This window comes from Ischnura elegans, chromosome 5, assembly GCF_921293095.1.
Source record: "Ischnura elegans chromosome 5, ioIscEleg1.1, whole genome shotgun sequence".
NCBI lineage: Eukaryota > Metazoa > Arthropoda > Insecta > Odonata > Coenagrionidae > Ischnura > Ischnura elegans.
Window position 1 is genome coordinate 91,805,166 of NC_060250.1, and position 21,683 is coordinate 91,826,848.

The window sequence follows — 21,683 nt, forward strand, 5'->3', positions numbered from 1 at the left end:
AAACAGAAAATGGACGATGGTAATGGTGAAAAACCCAACCAGAAGGTCCATTTTTTACTTTCAATTTAACCACAACACACAGACTAAATGATCTTCCTACTTGAATTTCTTCAAAAATACAATAATAATCACCAAAGAGAGGTGTAAATATTCAACATGACAACATAAATTGAAAACCTTAACATAGCTTTTCCCTAGTGTGATACCAATAGATCAAATTAATAATTGTCAAAAGCTACCTTTGTACTGCCACTAAAAAGAATATATATCTTACAAATGGCCCACAAAATAGTAATCAAAAGCAGAACACTTCTTATAACTTATTACTGGCTAAGAATAACATTCTGTTATACAGGAAATATCAATCATCACAATTTTTTGGGTAAATGTAGGAATACAAAAAGTTATTTTAAAAAACCATACCTGTAATATCAGCACCCTCATCCATTTCTCCCAACGCATCGGCATCCTGGAAACTAAGTTCCTGGTACAACGTGTTGCCAATACGTTGCTCTCTACAAAACCAAACATAAGAGAAAATTACCTAGCAGACAATAATGTTAATGTGGTATCTAATCATAAAAACATGAACACACAATTATTATGAGGAAGTAATATGATGCTTCTTAATTTTGCTATAATAAGAGCAAGGAACAAAATCAGATTCCTTGTCCTATTATCAGAGCCATTGAAAAGTAACAATTTCACTTAATGGAAACATTGATCTATACATTGATCAATCATCAAAAATACATAATAATGGCCATGAACAAAATCAGTTCTATGCCAAGGTAGTTCAAGTGGTAGAACATACAGCACACATTCAGGGGGCACTGGTTAGGATCCCAGTCAAGGCAAATGACTATTCCTCTGTCGGATTTCCGCACTTAACTTGCACTTGTGGGTGATTTTCTAAAAGCCTATGTTACACATTTGATCCATCACAAAACATTACAATTACATATTTGATCCATCACAAAACTGCCTGCTAAGTGGCCAACCGTCTAAATGAACACCTATTTTCAAGGCCTGTCGTGGCTACCTCGGAGGGGTTTTAAATTCAAAAAGATAAATCCAGCAGACAGGGGATGTAATCTAACACAAATGGCCACTCTGGCTATCATGGGTCACATGCTTATCTTAAGAACCACATGAAAATGTATTGCAGCCGCAGAACTCGGATGAAAAAAGGATTTCCACCATAAAACCATAAAAGAGAAAAGGGACTTACTTTTTGGTATGACTCCTCCCACCAATTTGATGCTGTCTAATTTCATCTTGAGGATCAGTGGGAGTAACTCCTTCTACAGAAACAGACCTCTGAGAATCTGGAATTTCACCCATTGGACTTGTTTCTTCAGACCAAATTTCCATGCTTGCTGAATTAAAAAATAAATAAAATTTATTGAGGTTGATGATACACATACACAAAACCTGTTAGTCGGCTGTAAAGTCAAACAGACACACAAATTCAAGAAAGTTGGATTTCATACAAAGTAGCATATTTATTAATTTAATCTTATTTAATTATGCAGTATCTTCCTTCTCAACATCTTGATTTGTGTACCCATAAAATAAATTAAGTGTGCGTCATCAGTTTGGGTAATTAAAACAACATTCTTTGCCAATTTTTTGGAGTTCCATCTTTGGGCTTACATACAAAGAATCATATGAGTATGCAACACCTACATCTCATAGCTTATGTAACAAAATAATACAACCTCGAGGGGCACTTCATCTTGTTGGTGTGCTTTTCCCTGTGAGATACCTTTTTGGCTGTATGGTTAAGCATTCTGAGAGCTATTCCTGTCTGACATACAGGGGGATTTTGGGGAGATAGATTTTCATCAATTTTATAAAATACTTATGATTCCCACTAAGCCAAAGCCACTAAATACATTATACAGAAAATTGCAGATGGGCCTGGAGTTGACATAGAAAAGTAAGCTAGAGTTATGGAGTACAGAAAAGAAATACTACCTAGCAAAAATTAGAACGAGGATTTGTTAGTGAGATGCTAAAGATTTTGACAAAAGAGAAAAGATTGGACCGACAAACAGAGGAAAGAAGAAATGAGAATCAGAAGAGAGATTGAGGAAAGGAAAGATGCTGAAAGACTGAGAACATTTCAGTTAGAAATGGAGAGTTTAAAAATGTACCAAAACAACTTGAACCACAAAATGAGATTAACAAGTTAAAATTTCTTGGGAGCCGAGAGAAAAAGCTGATAATTAAGCATTCATGAAAAATTTACTTCTTAAGAAATATACATTTAGTCCAGAAATATTCTGACAGTTATTTTTCAAGCAGTTTTAACTTGTTGGAGTGGTGACATCACGTCCGCCAGGTCGTGTTGGTACATCAATTATCGCTACAAATACTGTCGTATCAAGCCAAAAGTAGAATCATATTGTCTTTCAATTACTTCAAAAGCGGTACGCACAAGATAGTGGTAAGTATGGGGCAAATACGATCATTGACACGAGAACTTATGTTGCATCATCAAGGTTCGTTATTCGCTTTTACCTTCCGTAGTTAAGTTTATTATGTGGCAAATAGCGACATGAAAAATGTTTTCTACTGTTGTACGTAAACGATATTGGTTTCTCAAAAGTGTACCAAGTGCCAGAGGTGAAAAATATTAATATATATACAGTAAAACCTCTCTTAAACGAAACTCAAGGGACCGAAATTTTGCCGTTTCGTTGATCGGGAGTTCGTTCCCCGGAGGTGATGCGCACGTTGCATCATTCTAGGGGCTCGGAAATTGAAGCAAGTCTGCAGGCGTTATCTTCATTCTACCTTCGCATACTTCAAAACAGTGCTTATTTCTTCAGCTGCAATGCAAATCGCGGGCAATAGACCACATTTAGGAAGCCTCAGTTCGTATTATTCAATCACTTCGCGTGCTTTTTCATCGGTTTTCAAAAATGTATGCAACGTAGCGGTGAGTGCGAGGCCATCCCTTTATTCTCAATATTTGAAATAGAGTACATGTATTCGCGAAGTTTACACTGAAAAATTAAGAATTCGATAGATTTGACCATTACTAATATAAAGTTAAAGTAACAGCGCCAATTATAGCTTCATCATGAAATTAAGATCGCTCTACCATAACGGCGCGAGTGCGACTTTCGTCGACCCATTAAAGCTCAGTGGGTGGCAGCATTTCTTTATAGTAGTCGAATCCAGAATACTCCATAGCAATATTTGCGGTCGCGGGCTTCGTAAATAATTCATTGTACTAGCATCATTTCCATCGCATTCCAGATGGACAACTGCCGATAAGAAAACATCTTGAAAGGCCCTATGCAGGAGTTCTCGAAGTAAAATACGTCACGATTTTGAAAAATGAGTTTTCGAGAAATTATATTCTGCAACCCTCAGTTCGCTGGCTTCGCGGATTACGAAATTTGAGTCTATTCTAGTGAACTCATCAAACGACCCTTCAATATATTCATGACTTTTGAGAGACCCTGCCAGGATTCACGGCTTTCGTCATCACTCTCCATCGCGTGGTCGCAGTTGACTGCAAACCGGATTGACAACTCCCGATAAGAAAACAGCTTGGAAGGCCTCATGCAGGAGTTCTTGAAGTAAAATAAGTCACGATAATGATGCTGTTGACTGCAAACCCGGTTTTTGCAAAATAACTAAATATGGTGACAGGTGCGACACGCTTCCAAGCTTTGCAAAGCCCTTGCATTACCTGCAAAATGGTCCTCTTCAATTTCGCCGATCCCTTACATCCATTCGACAAAACAAAAACTCCACTACAATCCGACGGTAATGCCGCTTTGCCGCAGAAATGAACCCTCGGTCGAGAGGTCGCAACTTAGCTATTGCAGTTGGGGGGAAGAAAATAACACGCACATTTTTTATTGTTAGTCCTATGTTTGGGCCCGTGCAGCGATCGAGGAAGAAATCTACTTTCCCCATGAGTGCATCAACTCCCGCCAACCACCGCTGAATTAATCCCGCTGTCATTCATGGATTTTTGCTGCCACCACAGGGGTGAGGCATCACCATTGGCCCAATCTAAATATGGCATGTTTAGACTGTGTCGTCTTCTTCATGCAACAATTGACGGGCGTCGCAAACCTTTTTCTCAGGAGAAAATCAACACCGCTTCACATCACGTTAGGACATCGCTACAATCGCCGACAGACAGAGACTGACCTTTAGAATAAAGCACTCAATTCAAGTAACGTCTAGATCAATGGGAAATGTTGGCTTTCGTGTCTTAAGTGCGAATATTTTTTATCCAAGATTGCGGCAAATGCAAAAGTTTCTCCTATTTTTTAGATGATGTTGAAATAAACAATGTGAATGAAACAAGAGTAACTACTGAGTCATATATTAAAGATAATTAAGAGATGCAAATTTTGGCTTTCATCTTCTAGCGCGCACATTGTATCTTCCGTAATTTAGTTAAATTTTAAAGAAGTTATCCAAGATGGCGGCGAGTGAAAAAAAATGCTTCTCGGAATTTACGCGTTGTAATTCTGTAAAGTATCTTAAACAACCCTCAAAAGAATGCGATCGAAGTACATAGCTCTAGATATCATATCTTTGAGCGTGTAAATATTGGGACATTGAGTTATTTACGAAAGTCAGCATTAACATTTTTCGCAATTCGCCGCGAGTTGGGGTCGGCGGAAACACACGACGGAAGGCTATGGTTACGGTTAATAATGACGATTCTGATTGGCTTATTCAGTGGAAGTCTCTGATTTGCCCTCCAACGCTACGAATATTAAATTATTCATATGAAAATAAAAATTTAACCGGAAAAATTGGTTATTGGGAGGTGAATTTCACTCGATCGCGCCGAAATTTCATTTCGTTGATCGGGAGTTTTCGTAAAAGAGGAGTTCGTTCATCGGGGTTTTTCACTAATGTGTTTACATAGGCAATTGGCCGGACCAATAGCATTTGTTCGTTGAACGGAGTTCTTCGTTTAGCGGGAGTTCGTTAAGGTGAGGTTTTACTGTATCCACAGAAACAAGGTGATGTGTACCACTATGTTGTACTTATTATACTTCAGTCAATTTTATTATTTATGTCCCTTGATGGATATAATGTGGTAATAATCATAATCATAATCATAATTTATTCAACATTAAACATAATACAATGTAATAGTCTTCGTCATAGAAAAACTAAATCTAGAATATACAATTTAGAGTATTGCTCTCCAGAAATTCATTGAGTGAATAAAAAGCTTGAGTCACTATCCACGAGTGAAGAACACATTTAAACTTTCTTAAAGTACAATTTCTTGCCTCTTGAGGTAAGTGGTTGAACATGCAAAGTTTAACATGGTCAAAAGAATTTTTTGTAGTTGACAGCCTACAGTGGGGCTGTAACAGATTATGTTTGAGCCTTGTGTTGTAATGGTGGACATCAGCACCAGTTTTATGGCTGTCAATATTCACTTTTACATTTATTAAACATTTAAATATATATAGACCGTACAATGTCATAATCCCTTGCTGCCTGAATAGTGGTTTGCAGTGTTCCCTTACGTTAGAATTGGTAATAATAATGGCTCTTTTCTGTAGAATGAATAACTCTTTAGATGAGGAAGAATGGCCCCAAACCTCAATGCCATAGGAGAGGTGGCAGTGAAAAATGGCAAAGTAAACTGCTCGAAGATGTTCGGCAGGAATGAGTGTTTTCAGTTTTCTAAGGAGGAATATGGCTTTTGATAACTTAGCAGTTGTAGAGGATGTATGACAATCCCATGTTAGTCTGCAATCAAGGTCAAAGCCTAGTAGCTTTAAATTTCTAGTGTGGTACAGAGTAGGGCTTAAGGAGAACACCATTTGTTGGGTTTTATTTGTGTTAAGGGCAAGCCTGTTTGCTGAGAACCATTCTTCGGCCACTGAAAGGATAACATCCGAAGGATAGGTGGGGTCATTTAGATCATGTATGAGAGTAGTGTCGTCAGCATATAAGACTGACGTGCAAGGAAGATGGTGTGGGAGATCATTTATCAAAATTAAAAATAAAAGAGGACCGAGGACTGATCCTTGTGGTACACCATGTGTTACGTTAATAGGGGCAGACAGTGAATTATTCACTTGAACACATTGCGAGCGGTTTGTTAAGTAGGACTCCATGAGTTTTAATTCAGTATTATTGATACCATAATATTGTAATTTTCTAAGGAGTAGTGGATGGGAAACACAATCAAAAGCTTTAGAAAGGTCACAAGCTATTAAAACAAGAGAGGATCTATTTTCAAAAGCCTCCAGTAATATTATTACCTTACTGCTGTGTTACTCTACATTTTAAAATGGTTTGTGTGAGCTCGTCTCCCTTAATATCCATTGTAACGTGGATTCTTTAATCGAAGTGATCAGCAGACGAAATTTGGCCACCATTTTTTCGTAGGGTGTAGGGCTGGTTCGGGTACCCTACATTAAGTAGGGCCCGTTTAGTTCCAAAAACGGCCATATGTAGGGCTTGATGTGGCGTATGTAGGGCGAGATCGGTTTATGTAGGGGCTGATGATGTATCCAGGGTCGGTTGGCCCTACAGGGTCGACTAAGAATACGGGCCTAAGGCATACAACTTCTTGGAAAAAAGTAGGCAGTAAGTAAATATTACTTATAAATTGTTGTAAATACTTACTTTCATCAGTAGCATGTACAGCCCCACCACTAGTTTCCATGTTTGAGGGCTGTGTTCCTGGTGTTTGGTTACCAGCTCCGGCATCTAATGGTGACTCTGTAGCTTTGGTATCATTCTGTGTAAAAAAAGTAAATCAAAGTGATCAAGAAAAGAGAAAGTTATTTTTTAGATAAAAAGATTAGAATAGATAGGTATTTTCAATATAAAAACATTTGAACATACAGAAATTCAAAACCACCTCTATATCCCACGGCCTACTTAAATTAAAAGTCCAAAATAGGAACCTTACCCAAAAATTTACCATTAGTATCATGAACTTAGAAGCTTATCAATTATGATTTTCTTTGCACAATTTCCAACAAGGGGATTGTAAGGCAAGGGGTTCTGGAATTGATACAAACTTTGCAGTTCCATTCCATGAATCACCCCAAATATAAGGTAATGTAATTCATGGCTTAAAAAAGAAGGCTTTAAACATCTAAAACAAACATAAAATCACTTCTGATCCCTGTTGATTGACAGGTCTCGAAAAAAACTGCATGAAATGATTGCTACTTTACTGTTCATGACTATATTAACTATGAATAATTTAGCAGTAGATACAAGACATGCAATCATTTGCATATCAAATCAAGCTTTTACGGTTAGCAGAAAAAAGGACAAGTCAAAATGGAAGAATATCATCCACCATAGCAAAATTTTCCTAAAATGAATTTGGAAAAACCATATGCATACATTTAATTTACCACAATCATTGTGACAACTGGAGTATTACCTGTAATTCATTACGGAGACTAGTGTTTGAGTGATTACTTTCGGGAGGTGATGTGCCAACAAAATCAAGTGGGCTCCCTATGCCTCCTCCTTTCATGACGGGAGGCTCCAGGGAGCCAAAACCAAAAGATACTGGACCAGATGATCTGTAAAAGTAAAAACAAAGCAATAAAAAATGTATTCCTAACCACAGCAGCAGTAAGACATTAGATTTCTTTATTTATAAAGAAATGAAACTTTTTATAAAGTAATTTCTTCTTTACTGAACAAAAACCCAATACAGTTGAAGCATTTATTTTCAAAACCTCAATGCTATAGTCATTCAACTACTTAGGCAGCACTTAAGAGGACAACGGATACAGCAGTAGGGACATCAGGATGAGAATTGCGCTAGCAAAGGAGGCATTCATGAACAGGAAGGAGCTTATGAGAGGATCATTATGTAATAGCTTAAAGGAAAGGTTAGTAAAGAGCCTGATCTAGAGTGTGAATCTTTACAGTGTGGAAACGTGGACACTAAGGAAGGAGGATGAGAGAAGACTGGAGTCATTCAAGATGTGGGTGTGGCGAAGAATGGAGGTGAAGTGGATGGAGAGGAGTAGGAACGACAAAGTGCTGGATATGGCGGGTGAAAAGAGGCAGCTTCTGGATGAGATTCAGAGGAGATAGATGGTATGGGTGGAGCAAGTACTGACCAGAGATGGGATGCTGAAAACAGTGTTGGAGGGAAGAATGTTTGGTGAGTGAGGGAGAGGAGGGAGGAGAAAAGGATTTTTAGCTAGAATGAAAGAGAGTAGGCCTTACTGCGAATTGAAGAGGGAAGTACATGATGGAAAGGGAGGCTTCCAGAATCCTTTTTATGAACTCCATGGAAAACGACCTTATTTGGTAGAATACTTTAACAATAATAATAATAATGCTATAGCTACACATGTCGCACCATCAGCAAATACGACGGAAAACTTAAAAGTAAGTCTCCAATTTTTTTTGTCACTAAATATGACATTTATTTACATTAGTGGATACTTTAATCGAAAGATCATGGTTTCAGCTATTTTTCGATGTAGTCACCCTGGCACTCGATGACTTTACTCATCCGCATGATTAACTTTTGAATCCCATCTTCATACCAGCTTCCGCCTGCTTTGCAAAGATAAGCGTTGATCTCCTCTTGCACCTTGTCCTCCATGGCAAAATTCTCCTCCTAGATGTTTCTTCAGGGCAAGCAACATGTGCTTGCCCTGAAGATGGGATAGGTGCCACCTTTTTCGCAGTCAAAAATCATGCAACAGTCCGAATTCAGACGTGAGGCAAAGATCCATGGAGATGGTTGCTATGCATCACTGGGTGCGAAGTCGGTGTTGTTGGACAGTATCCTCATCTCAATCTCCGTCACAAAATTAGAAGACGAATGTTTTTGTCTCCTAAAAACTCCCTGGACTACCAAATTCAAACCCCTCCATAGCTCCACTGCTTTGAAGACTGAGAGAACATGCTTCTTCCTCTCCACCACCCCTCTCCTTTCCATATCTCCACAGTCCATCCCCAATGTGAAGCCAAACGGAACAAAGATAGCTATGTCCTCTTTATAACTCAATCATCATGTCAGCACAACAGGAAATTTTGCCACTCTTGCAGCGATTTTTTATGTACTTGTAGAGGGCAGAAAAGATATTTGACTTGACTACAATTTCATTTTGAACTTTAAATTTTGAATATTGAGATTTAAAATTATGGTGGACAAGCCCATCCTCCACCACATCAACATAAATAGCGACGAAACATCCTAATATACCATACTTTTAAGAGTATAAAATGACCTCATAGGCCAGGGAGGGAGAGCCCTTTTCAAAAGTCAAAGGTCATCTTATGTGATAGACTAATAGGTCTAGTCTAAAAGTGCCCGTTACTAAACTGAGTCAGACCATAGAATCTATCATCACAGCATAGAGTGGAGGAGCTCAATAACAGCCGTACAGTGTGTCCTCGTTTAACGTCGTCCCGTTTAACGTTGTTTCACGATAACGTTGTCCAAAAATTGAAACCCTTGATCATTTAACGTCGTTATTGCTTCGCGATAACGTTGTTCAAATTATGCGCGACGAAAAAAAAATGAATGGCGAATAGGACGCAAGCGCATCTGATGTATAGTAAATATTACTATATTAATGCGATTGGTAATTTTCGTTCGACAGAAAAGGTTGGCGTGGGTAGCGTATGTTAAATATGCATCTAAGCGAATAATTATCGCTTAATTTACCCATTATCCGTATATTTTTCTGATGCCCTGGTGGTTCTTCAGACGTGACGAAAAAACGGCGATATTAGAACAAAAACTAGGTATTATTAAAAGAATTGAAGAAGGTGCAACTGCTGGAGAGATCGGTCAAGTTTTAAGTTTGCAGGTCGAATTATTACAATTAAAATTTCTTCCGTTACTGAAAATATCGATGTTTCGCCATTAAACTACTTTCTTTTTAGTTTTTATATTTCATTTAATAATGCCTACTTCCCAACCTTTTCGTTATGGAAATTCGTTTCGAATGAATCGTAATCATGCTGAAGTGAATAATCGGTAATGAATATTTCTCGCGATTTCCGCCGTGTTAAAGAATTCATATCATCACGAAAATTAACTCGCCCTTCATCCTCGTGCTTCCGAGTGTCAGATTCAGATTTTTTTCATTTTGGCCTGATTCAGGTGTCTCCCGATTGGTCACGAAGTCTGCTTAAAGTTACGGCTCCGATAATTGGCCTCCTTGGATTCTCGCCCGGGAAATTCTGGATTCTTTACGAAGAAATGGATTGCTAGGAACCAATTTAAATTTTTTACATTGTTTCTTATGGGAAACACTGCATCGTTTAACGTTGTTTCGCTTAACGTCGAGTTTTTCAGGAACGAATCAACAACGTTAAACGAGGACTAACTGTAACTGCACCTCCACCATACTCGGCACCCATATGAAAGTAGCAATGGAATTAAACTTGACACAGTGAAATAAAATCTTATATTTTTACTTTTGATTTTGTGCATTGAAGATAGGTAGTTGTGCACGACAAGTTAGACCCAAATCTACATATTAGCAGGAAAAATATTCTTACACTGCCCAGTCGTCTTTTAAGCCAGAATATACAATAATTCAACAAAGCAAACACACTTTGAACACATGCACTTTAAAGTAACATTGAGGTAATAATAGGAACAAATCAAGAATTAATCATTTCTGCACCAATAAAAATTTACTTTTTGATCAAATTGCGAATCAAACAACTCACACAGAAATACTGTTCATGCAAATGACAGAAAGAGTCTAGAAAATTACATACCTATTTAACTGACTCAAACTCATCCCTGGTATTCTAGGGCGAGCTGTTCCGACAAGTGAATCCACTCTCTCTGGGCCCATCATTATCTTGGTTCTCTCCATGTAATCCATATGAGTTTTGAACAACTCAGTGTACCTGTCATGCAGTTTTCCATATTCTTTTTTCATTTCCGATTCTCTTTCCTCCAATCTTGAAACTAAAGAAACAAAAATAAAGCAACATATTTCTATCAGAAACGTTAATCATTGGTACAAATTTCAAAATTTAATTCATTTCAACTTATAGATAAGGTTGCCATCAAAGTTTTTAATCATCTGCCCTCTGCCATTAAACATACTACTTCCAGAGAATCAATTAAAAGACGACTTAAAGACTTTCTGCTAAAGAAAGCCTACTACAATGTTCAAGACTTTCTAAAAGAATATTTTGTCTTAACCTCTTTCCCTGCTTTTTACTTTTTTGAATTCTTATACAGCAGACTCCAGGTTATTCGGCTGCGGTATATCCGTGCATGAATTTCACTCTCGCTCAATATCTTCCGCGATCTTTATAAAAAAATTAAATCGGACACAAAATCATCGGAATTACTGCATTTTAATTCTAGGATACATAGGGCTTATTATTTCCGTTAGAATCCCCTTTGTATATCGTAAGCGATCGCACGCTAGCTGTATTCACGGGAGCACCGTGTTCCTGTTTTCCAAGCCTCGCAGTGCGCAACCGTGCTCCATCATCACGGATACACATCCCTCAGCAGTTGCAACCCAGGCAACTTGAGCGAGACACGACTAGGTGGCGTGGTGCCTGACAATGAAGTTTCCGACGTTTTTTGTACCACTTTTCCATATCCATGATCACACAGCCACGAATGTGTGGCTTTCGAAACCAGGTCATACATGAAGCATTTGTAATAAGAGTACAACCATGTTATTGCCGCTAAAAAGATCGCGAACTGGCAAAGACGCCTCTCAAAGACTCCGGGAAGCACTCTAAAATAACAGAATAACCGCATAAATAATAATATATTGCTTGTTTTACGTACATTATAAACATTAAAAGACATTAAATTGAAGTTTGGTTAATCCGATTATTCATGCCATCTCTCCCCATCATTAGCCTGGATAATCGGGAGTGTACTGTATAATGTTATTGTTGTATTATGCCTTCTTTTTTTTAAATGTATGACTTTTCCTACATTTTACTCTTGTAAAGTATCGGGACCAATAAATATATTATTATTATAAACCTCTTAAGATGAGTATGAGATACAAAGAAGCTGTAAGTCATAAAAATTGATGAAAGTTAGACGATTCTTCAAAGTTCAACCGATTCAGGCTTCAATTGGTGGAAGTTAGACATATTTAAATAAATAAAAGATCGTAGCACTTTTCCACAAGAGTTTTTAATGCATACAACGTGTTTCGGCTCACTGAGCCATCATCTGGTACAAGACACTTCAGAACATGTGAAAATCCCTTTTATACCCTTGAGAAAGGAGAGGGGTAGGAGAGGATTTGACATCTTTGAGGATGGGGGATGGGAACTGGCATACAGAGTAGAGACAGTGGGAAAAGATACAACTACGGGATGTGGAGAACCCACGTTGGAGGGAGGGTTTTAGTCATAACAGTAAAATGACGACACGTGGGGAAGAACCATAGCAAAACGGGAGGAGGGGGTGTTGAGAAGAGTGAAAAAAAGGGGGAGTTTAGGGTAAAAAGAGGCCGCGTGTCTTTTGAAAGTGAGAGGAGTAAGTAGCGACGCAGGAAAAGAGGCGGGGGTGAGGAGTCCCTTTGGGTTAGCTGAGAAGGAGTGAAAGTTAGCGGGCGTACAAGGGAGGAAATTGCCAGCAAAAGAAAATGGTCAAACGCAACTTGTAGAGAGGGTGGGCGGACGGGAAACACCCAGTGGATGTTGGGGTCACTTAAGGCGTGGGTGAGGAAAGAATTTCACCATTTGTTTTGGGGAAGGGTTCTGAAGTGTCTTGTACCAGATGATGGCTCAGTGAGCTGAAACGCGTTGTACGCATTAAAAATTCTTGAGGAAAAGTGCTACGATCTTTTATTTATTTAAATACGATTCTTTATAATTACCGGCCTTATAAAATGGGGGGAATATGGAAAGCTCTAAGGCATATTAATGCCCAATATGAGATATAAACTGAAATGGCAATAAAAAATCATTCATTGCAATCTTCAAATCATCGTATAAGTGGGAAGAGAGTGGAGAGAAATAATTTTTACTACCACTGGAGTTTATACTATACTTGCAAATTCGAGGCCTGTATCTGAACTAGAAGTAAGGTCACACACTAGCTGAGTAGAAATGAGGGAGTCCCAAGGCCCTTCCTTTCCTTTAAGCCAGATAAGAGGGCCCTCAAGGATGATTGTGTGAACTTCATTGAGGCCAGACTCTGGCTACCTTTTTCCTTGAGCTGCAGCTCTTTTGTGAGGATAACCTTTGCCTCCCCACACAGTGTGGGTGTGAAAGGCCACATCATCCTCCTGGAATCTGAATGACCTGCATGGTCACTCGTGGGCTATTGTCTTAGTCCGTAGACAGGTGTGAACGCAGGCATGGGCAATAGACGGAAATGGTTGGGAAACAACCAGGTTTCTGACTGTTCACAAGCCCCTACATACCATACTATGCACCCCTTCCCATTCTGCATATTTTACTGCATAAGCAACCAATGCTGCACACTTGCTACAAAAATCTCCTTTTGCCAGCAGTCCACTATCGTGATAAATTTTTCATTACTTTCCAAATAAGTAACCAAATTTGTAGAGTCACATTATTTGATACATATATTCTTGTAAAAAAAACTTCCTCAAGCTAATTTAAGGAGGGGATTACGGTGGGTAGAGAGTTGGGAAATTGAAAGAAAATAAAATATGCTCGGAGTTGCAAGCAACAAATACTAAGAGAGGCTTTTTAATGCAAAACTTGATGTGCAAGGTTAGATATTTGACTTCCTTAATACTTGAGAAATACTATATAATTTAGTAATTCCTAATAGCTGATAAAATTTAAAATAAAAGAAAACCTTAAACCTTACTGAAATCCAATCATAAAAATGCAAACTAACTATATTGACACACACTTGTCATGAGCTTTTAGAAATTAGCAACCCATGACAAAACCTTGCCATCATAAGGAACAAAAGGGTTGAAATCCATCATGGGAAGAACAAACCCCTTCAATAGAACTACAAAAATTAGGTAAGCATGCTTCTGCCTAGCATAATATTTCAAGAGCTCCTAAAACGTCATTCCATCAGAGAAGATGAAATTAATTTACGGAATTAATCGAGATGAAAAACAAGCCTGTTCACTACATATGTCTACCTGGGCAACCTAATTGGCATATTAATCATCCCCACTTAGAATGGAAAGAATAAATATCGAAAGTGTCTAAATAATTAATACACTTAAAGTTAGGCAGTTCTTAAGCTCATGTGGAATACTATTTCCACCAATTGATGCAATGTGTTTTGTCAGAGGAATTAATCTATCAATTAAAGACACCTCACATTCTTTTGTACAAAGCTATAGCCATCCATAATAAAACAGCTGCTCTCACTATCCAGAGCTTCCATGAAATAATAAATACTAAAAATTTCGATAGAGTTGTACACATCCTTCAATATGCCATTGCTTCTTATGTTACACTTGAATGTTTACTTCATGAGTCATGGCCACAAGCCCATGGCTTACTACTCTTTCAGTAAAACGTCATTGACCCTTTCAAGTAAATAAAATTACATAATCACATGCGTGCATACAAGAGAATCGCTTAAATTATGTAACAAGTACGTTGCCCCTTTAATTGCATGGCAGGAAAAATATATTGTGAAAGGTAAATGGAATACGAAGAACAATGGGCTATTAGTTCAAGGTCTAGAAAGATGATTACATACCGTGATCTGAGGAATTCTTGCCCTTTAGTTCCAACATCCTCACAATGGATTCGAGACTTTCAATTTTGCTATGAAGATTCTTTCTATCATCCTCGGCGACATCCTCTATTTCCAAAAGTTTCTATCAAAAGAGAATGTAGGTTAACCAATGCCAACATACTCTCTCCGTGTTTTTTACAAGAAGCTCATACAATACCTGTTCCGAAGCTTTCCTTAGTTGTTTTTCCCTTTCATATTGTGTCACTAACTGTTCATTATCTTCCCTAAGGAGCTCTAACTCCACTTCATGCTCCTGGTTTTCCGTGTATGAAAGATCTAAACATTCTAAAACATTGACAACTAGGGGCATTAATTCTTTCACTACATCTTCATCGTATTTGCTTATCATTTTCTCAAACTCTTGATAAATACTGCCAGCCAGAGATTGTACATTTTCTGACATAACAATATGAGAGTCCTCATGAGTACCATACACAGTTTCTTGTTCCAACTCCATCATGATCACTATTACACAACACTTTAAAAATGAAATTCACGGCCCATCTAGCCCAATGAAGCACTAAATCTATAAATTATGATCTGTAAAACCAGGACTAGAGAATTGCTTTATCATTTGAGCCACAGCACTTCAGACACATCACCTATCGCCATTGCTGATCCGCCTACTGCAACGCCAACGTAAAATAACTGCGTTATATATTCGATCCATAAAAATTGAACGAAATAAGAAAAGTTAATTATCTAAATTCAACGCCCTGAGGTTACCAAATCAATAATATAATCCGAAAGCGATGAACTTCACGAATCAGTAAACATCTTTTCCCTTTAACATCCAATAGCGCAGCACGAAGTAGAAATCCGCAGTAGTAGCGCTATTTACGTAACGACGTGGAAAGAGTCAACTACACTCGCTATACTTGCATTCAATTGTCAGCTTGGGGTGTCAAACACAAACAATGGCGGTCAACATGGGGCCAATGGGTCATATGGGTATGATGGAATCTTATCCCCCAGATTATTTCAGGCCACCTCTCGTCCATGTACAAACAACGTGAGTACCAACAGCGCGTCTATCAATTATCTCAACAGCGGCTATTCCGTGTCATGACTTCAATTGCAGTCATGAACTGCCGGCATAGCGTGGAAGGCCTCCCTGCTATTTCTCTTGTTTGATCAAGAATGAATGTTATTTTTTAGAATGGGTGATTTTGTGCTGGAATTGTATTGGAATCATGCTCCATTGACATGTAAGAACTTCGCTGAATTGGCCAGAAGAGGCTATTATAATGGGACAAAATTCCACAGAATCATAAGAGATTTTATGATACAAGGTAAGGGCTGATATTTTAGCATCTCTGTTACTGCTTTATATGCTCAATTTTTTAAATATTAGATATCAAGACTCATAATTTGCACTCAGAAGTATAAACTCCGGACTGTATTTTTAGAAAAAGAATAGACTACGGGTGAAATTGATGTATGTCCTTTCTTATTTCAGGCGGAGACCCCACAGCAACAGGGCGTGGGGGTGATTCAATATACGGAAGAAACTTTGTGGATGAAATACACGATGAATTGAAACACACAGGTAGTCTTTAGCTTAGAGATATGCTCTCTACAAATATGAATTTTGATGTAAGACACCGGCAGATTATGGATCTAAGCATACTTTTTACTGATACCATCTCATACTGTATTTTTAGTTCATTTAAAAGGGCTTTGATACTGCTGTGTATACAATTATTACTGAGGTCCTCAATTGATCTAAGTTAATTGCATATTTAGATAACTCCATTAGTTATATCAGTACAGTCATTCTTTTTATTTGTTGCTATCTATCAAAGCCATGTATTGCACTTTTGATTCCAGAGAAATTTTTCATTTTTTTAGATTCTCAATAATCAGGGTGTTTGATGATTAAGTTTCTTCTTGGTGCTATTAGGAGTTAACTCCACATATAATCATTTGGAACAACAACGTTTTCTTCAAATGTCCTCAGTGAATACAAAATCTTTAACTTTGATCTAACATCTGATTGCATGAAATTTGCAATGGCCTAATGTTTTATACCTGACACAGTGCCTCCCCATCTTGTATCTTTGAGTAAACTTGTTTGTGTAAAAAATGTAAGGGGGTGAAGCAGTTGTCATATATGGCTTACTTAATTGGTTGACACCAGGTAGACTCATTTCTGAGATTACCTGAGGCTGTGTGGTCGAAAACCATTGGAGTAGCATGGACTTGGGTTCATGGCTGCCACTCCAGGCATTCAGTAATGGGTCTGCAAGTGCCGCCCCTGACAATTAGTTCGCAGAGATGAGTCTGAAACCCCTCTTCAAAAAATACTGGGTTCATAGTGCATGATTGCAGCTGTATATCACAGCAGCAACAACCACGAACCTTTTCACTGCGCAGGAATTCCTTATACCATCCAGCAGGAGGAAAATGGGTGGTGGGCTAGGGAAGGGTTGCAGGAGTAGTAACTCCATGGAGAATGCATATAGCAGATCAGAAAAATCCTTTATTTTGGGAGAAGCCCATCCTATTGAAAAAATTCATGGAACTCTTTCAAAATGAGATCTTAAAATTGGACATCTCTCAATCAAACCTGGGGCCTCACACTGTGGCCTTTAATTGGGAGGGATTTAAATAGATAAATGCTTGATTTTGTAGTTATTATATGTAGATTTTGCCAGGGTTTTTGCCGACATTATATCGCAGATAAGTTGATCATCATGACCTCATGGCAAGTTGGTCACCCCTTCTATTAACCCTACTTAGTTTTGTACTTCAGCTTGTGTGATTTGTTGTTTTAGGTCTTGTGAGTGATTCCTTCCCTCAAAGAAAAGTTACACCTGATCGAGTAAATGTACCTGATCCCTAATGAGTTCACAAATTATAAATGATCTTAATTTTTCCTGGTGAATAATTTTGAGGAATTCTTCTTGGATTCTACACCAGGTTAATTCAGTGATATTGGCTGACATTTTGGAAAACAACTTGTCTTCAGATTTCAAGGTATATTACTGAATGATTAACAAACATTGTAACATGCCTTGAAAATAGAAGACAATTAGTTTTCCGAAACGTTGCCCAATACAACTGAATTAGGTAATCTGGTGTAGAACCTCCACATCACCAATTCATTTGAAGTGAGTGGCAACTTCCACACTTCCTCTTTTCAAATTTATGAAAGAAGGACTTGATGGGGAAGATACTTTTGCCATAAGATATCTTTCCCTTCCATCCTTTGAATACTTTTAAATAATGAAAGACGTATTGTTTGACTTAGTTCATGGTAAACTTGTCAGGTTTGGGCACTTCAGTGTCATTTTCTGAAGTATGCTGGTATACTAAGATTAGGAAAACTCTTGTACTTGGATTCGTATAAATGAGCCAATAATTTATCAGATGTCAGTGTTCCCTAGAGAATAATATGAAAGTGTGAAAAGCAGTTACGTTATCAATATATGTATTGTGGGAAATTTAAGCTTTTTAATGTGCCCACTCTGTTTAACTTGGTATCACCTGAATCCATTTCTGTCAAACTTAATCTGTAATGTTAAAAGATTTGGTGCTAGCAGATAAAAAAAATAGTGGGTAAGCCGTCGACATATTGGTCATCAGTGATGGATAATGGTGAGAAGTCATGGTAGGGTGGCTGCTAGCACGGCTAAAAGAACAAAGCAATTGGGTTTGTGGGGTGTAAGTTGGCCTATTGAGCATTATATTTGGCAGGAATGGGCTAGTAGTGATTATTTGAGATGATAGGGGAGGCTGACTTGGGATTTGGAAGTAGGGGTAAGAGGTCCATAAGTGGCCATTAGGTGGCAGTTACTTTTTACATGAATGTCAGCTGTGACACTGCTCCATGATTTCAGTGCTTCCGAGTACTTTCTGACAAATTTTAATTATTTTCTTAATTTCCCTCAAAGAATTATAACTACATGGATCTATATGCATAGGAAAATTTATTATCCACATGGAACTCTAAAAAGATTTTTTTATAACCGAAGCTTTATAACCTGTAATTGCCTTAATGGGATATTTTGAGTAAGGGAAGCACCCTGATATGTTTTGCAAATAAAAGGCCTCTGTGTGGGAATGATTTCAGTGAATTATTAATTGTTGATCGCACTTTCAAACCATTGAATTCTTAAGAAAAATTTATCTCTTGGATTTTGACCTTGATTTGCTGGTGATGAAGCCAGCTCAAATTTAATTTATATTTAATTGGTTTTTCTTACCAAGACCACCTCTGAATAACTTCATGGGGTATCATTTACTCTCGTGTTCCTTGGTTCAAGGATTCATTCCGTGCTGACTATATGTACATATTAGCCAACTCTATTGTGTTTTTTATTTCTTAGGTGCTGGTATATTGTCCATGGCTAACTCAGGACCAAATACCAATGGATCTCAGTTTTTTATCACTTTGGCACCAACACAGTGGTTGGATGGGAAGCACACTATATTCGGTAAGTGAATTATTCTCTGTATATTTTCAGTTATTTTCTATGTTTCTAGAAACAAAGGGTGCATAGGCTTACCTTTTTAGGACCTGGCTATGTTGCTCAGCGATGAAATGGGTCAATAATAAAATATTTATGTGAAATCTGCCAGGTTTTTTGATTCAACATGAAGCAATGAAACATACTGAAGTCATGCCTCATAGCATCTATTTTATATAGAATGAATAAACTATTCTGAGTTTTCAGTTACACTATGATTGGCTGAATGCTGAAGTGTTGGTACCTGTTTCAGTAGTCATCAAAGTAAGGCTAATAGCGGGAAAAACCTGTGGAAATTATAAGTTTGGCTTATTCCATCATGAATATCCAATATATCCATCATGTTACACCAGAAGCAATCAATTTCTTAAATTATAATCATTTAGAAGGGGTTCACTCAAGACTACCTCCTGAAAATTTCAGGTGGAATAAGCTTAGAATCACTTCTGCAGCCTTGCATTAAAATATAGCTTATCTTCAGTCATTATCTGTAATTGGGTTTCAATCCCTTTTTAGGGTACTACTTTGCCATATTGTTACTACTAAAAAAAATGTGTGATAGTAAGCTGGCTACTGTGGTGGTTAATTTGGTATTGTTATTTCATTGAGAGAATAATTGTTGACTTTAAGTGCAAACATATGCCTACTTTTGCATTTAAATACCTCTAATTCATTAACCTCTCATTTATCTCTTCCTCATTTTTATTTCCCGATGTATTCACAATTTCTTTTAAATCAGAGGCTGCTTAGTTATTCCACTATCAATGCAACTGATTGTTTTGAACATTTTTAACTAAGTGTCTCTCTTCTCTCATTTGCAGGTAGGGTGCATTCTGGCATGAACACCATCAAAAGAATTGGATTAGTTGAGACGGATACTGGGGACAGACCAGTTGATGATGTCCAAATTGTTCAAGCTATTCCCAAACCATACTGAGAAAGTGTATGAAATTACAGTGAATTTTTATTAACTTCTTATGACATACTGTGCTATGGTGATTATTTTTTTTTTACAAGTGTTGTATTGCAGAAAAAAAACTGCTTCCAAGACTCAAAAGGATTATTATTTCCTTGTGGAGCAGCATGTTATCAAAGTTTGTAAAAATGCTGACTATCCATCAAAGATAATGTCAGTGCTGTTTAATACATATTTTAAAATCAAAATTTCATTAATCTTGTTCTTAAAAGTGTACCTTCTCTAAGTTTTCATAGCCATCATTCTAGTGCTTTTTTAAGGAATTTCTCAGGCAACATTAGATGTTATTTGATGAATTTTCTTCCTTCACTTACTTTAAATACTATAGCTAGTGCAGCTTTAGCAGCTTGTGATAGAAACAGTGCACAAAACATCAACTTAGGCCATTTCCATAAGTGCCAAAGATGATTTTACTACATTCAGACACCTCCTCACATCAAAATGGTGTCATCAAAATCAGTACTTAACCCCTTGCGCTGTAATGACGAGTCTAGCTCATCATGAACTTCAGATGCCAAATCATGCAATGATGAGTGTAAGTTGTCATCATATTTTCAAAATTTTCGGGGAACAATACAAATATTTTGAAAGTTCAAAAATCTTAAAGCATCCATAATGTAACATTAATAACTCATATTACATGAAATATGATGCGTTGGAAAGAAAATGATTTTATACTAGTAGCGATAGTTCTTAAGGGTATAGGGCTCATTCCTTCACTTTTTATTTCACTGATTCACATAGACTAAAACTACAAAATATAATTTCATTGCATACCATTCCAGAAAAAATAAAAGTAGGGTAGGAGCACGATATTCAGAAAACAAATGGAAGTGAAAGGGGTAAAGCGCATTGAGATTGACAAAATCCTTTTGTTTATCTAATTCAGGGAGAATCTCATCAAAACATTTTCAAGTAGTAGTTTCTGTACTTTTCCCGTGTAAAAACTATGGTGAGATAAGGACAGAACGCTACACTTTCCAATTAAATGAAAGACTGTACAGCATAACATATTCAAACATTTATGAACAAACACAGTAGGGAAATCAGTCAGAAGTTATAAATATCGTTAACATTGCCAACTTTATGGAGAGGAATTGCAAAATCAATCTTTAATCTAGACAGATACCTACCAGTATACTAAGAATCATTAACCCTTTCATTGCGTAACATTTTCTCATAGTTGTTTCACATTGGCGGAGAATTTTTTTTCACTGCATTCACTTGGTTTTTCGAAAATATGAAAACAATTTCAACAAAAAAAGGATTTTTATATTCATTTGACTATTTATTAAACAATTTGTTAATGGCATCACAGTGATGCCATCCGCACCCATGTGATAAATGCCCCGGATATTTATGCAACCCGTCACACAAACATTAGAAACGACAGACATATTTTTACGTAGCAACTAAGAAGCTTGAAAAAATTTCTGAAATGATGGCGGAATTGAATTATAAAATAAGATAAATAATTTTTCAGATGTCATCCACTATCCATGCGGTAAATTTTGGGCAAATAAAAGTTTTCGAATTT

General features: G+C 37.4%; 2 protein-coding genes across 15 annotated transcripts in view; one reads left to right on the top strand and one right to left on the bottom strand.

Annotated features, from left to right (window-relative positions):
• LOC124159256 (JNK-interacting protein 3) overlaps positions 1-15,530 on the bottom strand; it is an 83,826-nt gene extending 68,296 nt beyond the window's left edge. For 10 of the 14 annotated variants that reach the window (XM_046534951.1, XM_046534945.1, XM_046534944.1 and 7 more), the window contains exons 1-7: positions 14,856-15,529; positions 14,660-14,780; positions 10,741-10,936; positions 7,415-7,559; positions 6,640-6,754; positions 1,232-1,379; positions 424-515 (exon numbers count right to left, since the gene is read on the bottom strand). In XM_046534951.1, the coding sequence (XP_046390907.1) occupies positions 424-515; positions 1,232-1,379; positions 6,640-6,754; positions 7,415-7,559; positions 10,741-10,936; positions 14,660-14,780; positions 14,856-15,158 (1,120 nt within the window). In that variant the 5' untranslated portion in view covers positions 15,159-15,529. Of the gene's footprint in view, positions 1-423; positions 516-1,231; positions 1,380-6,639; positions 6,755-7,414; positions 7,560-10,740; positions 10,937-14,659; positions 14,781-14,855 lie in introns of all 14 variants that reach the window. The other 4 variants (XM_046534938.1, XM_046534948.1, XM_046534947.1 and 1 more) reach the window with 2 other exon arrangements.
• A 39-nt stretch (positions 15,531-15,569) lies between these two features.
• On the top strand, positions 15,570-20,334 carry LOC124159257 (peptidyl-prolyl cis-trans isomerase-like 1). The gene is made up of 5 exons (XM_046534952.1): positions 15,570-15,710; positions 15,857-15,990; positions 16,158-16,247; positions 19,030-19,137; positions 19,992-20,334. The coding sequence occupies exons 1-5, from the start codon at positions 15,616-15,618 to the stop codon at positions 20,105-20,107; spliced, it is 543 nt and encodes a 180-aa protein (XP_046390908.1). The 5' UTR covers positions 15,570-15,615; the 3' UTR covers positions 20,108-20,334.
• The last annotated feature ends 1,349 nt before the right edge of the window (positions 20,335-21,683 follow it).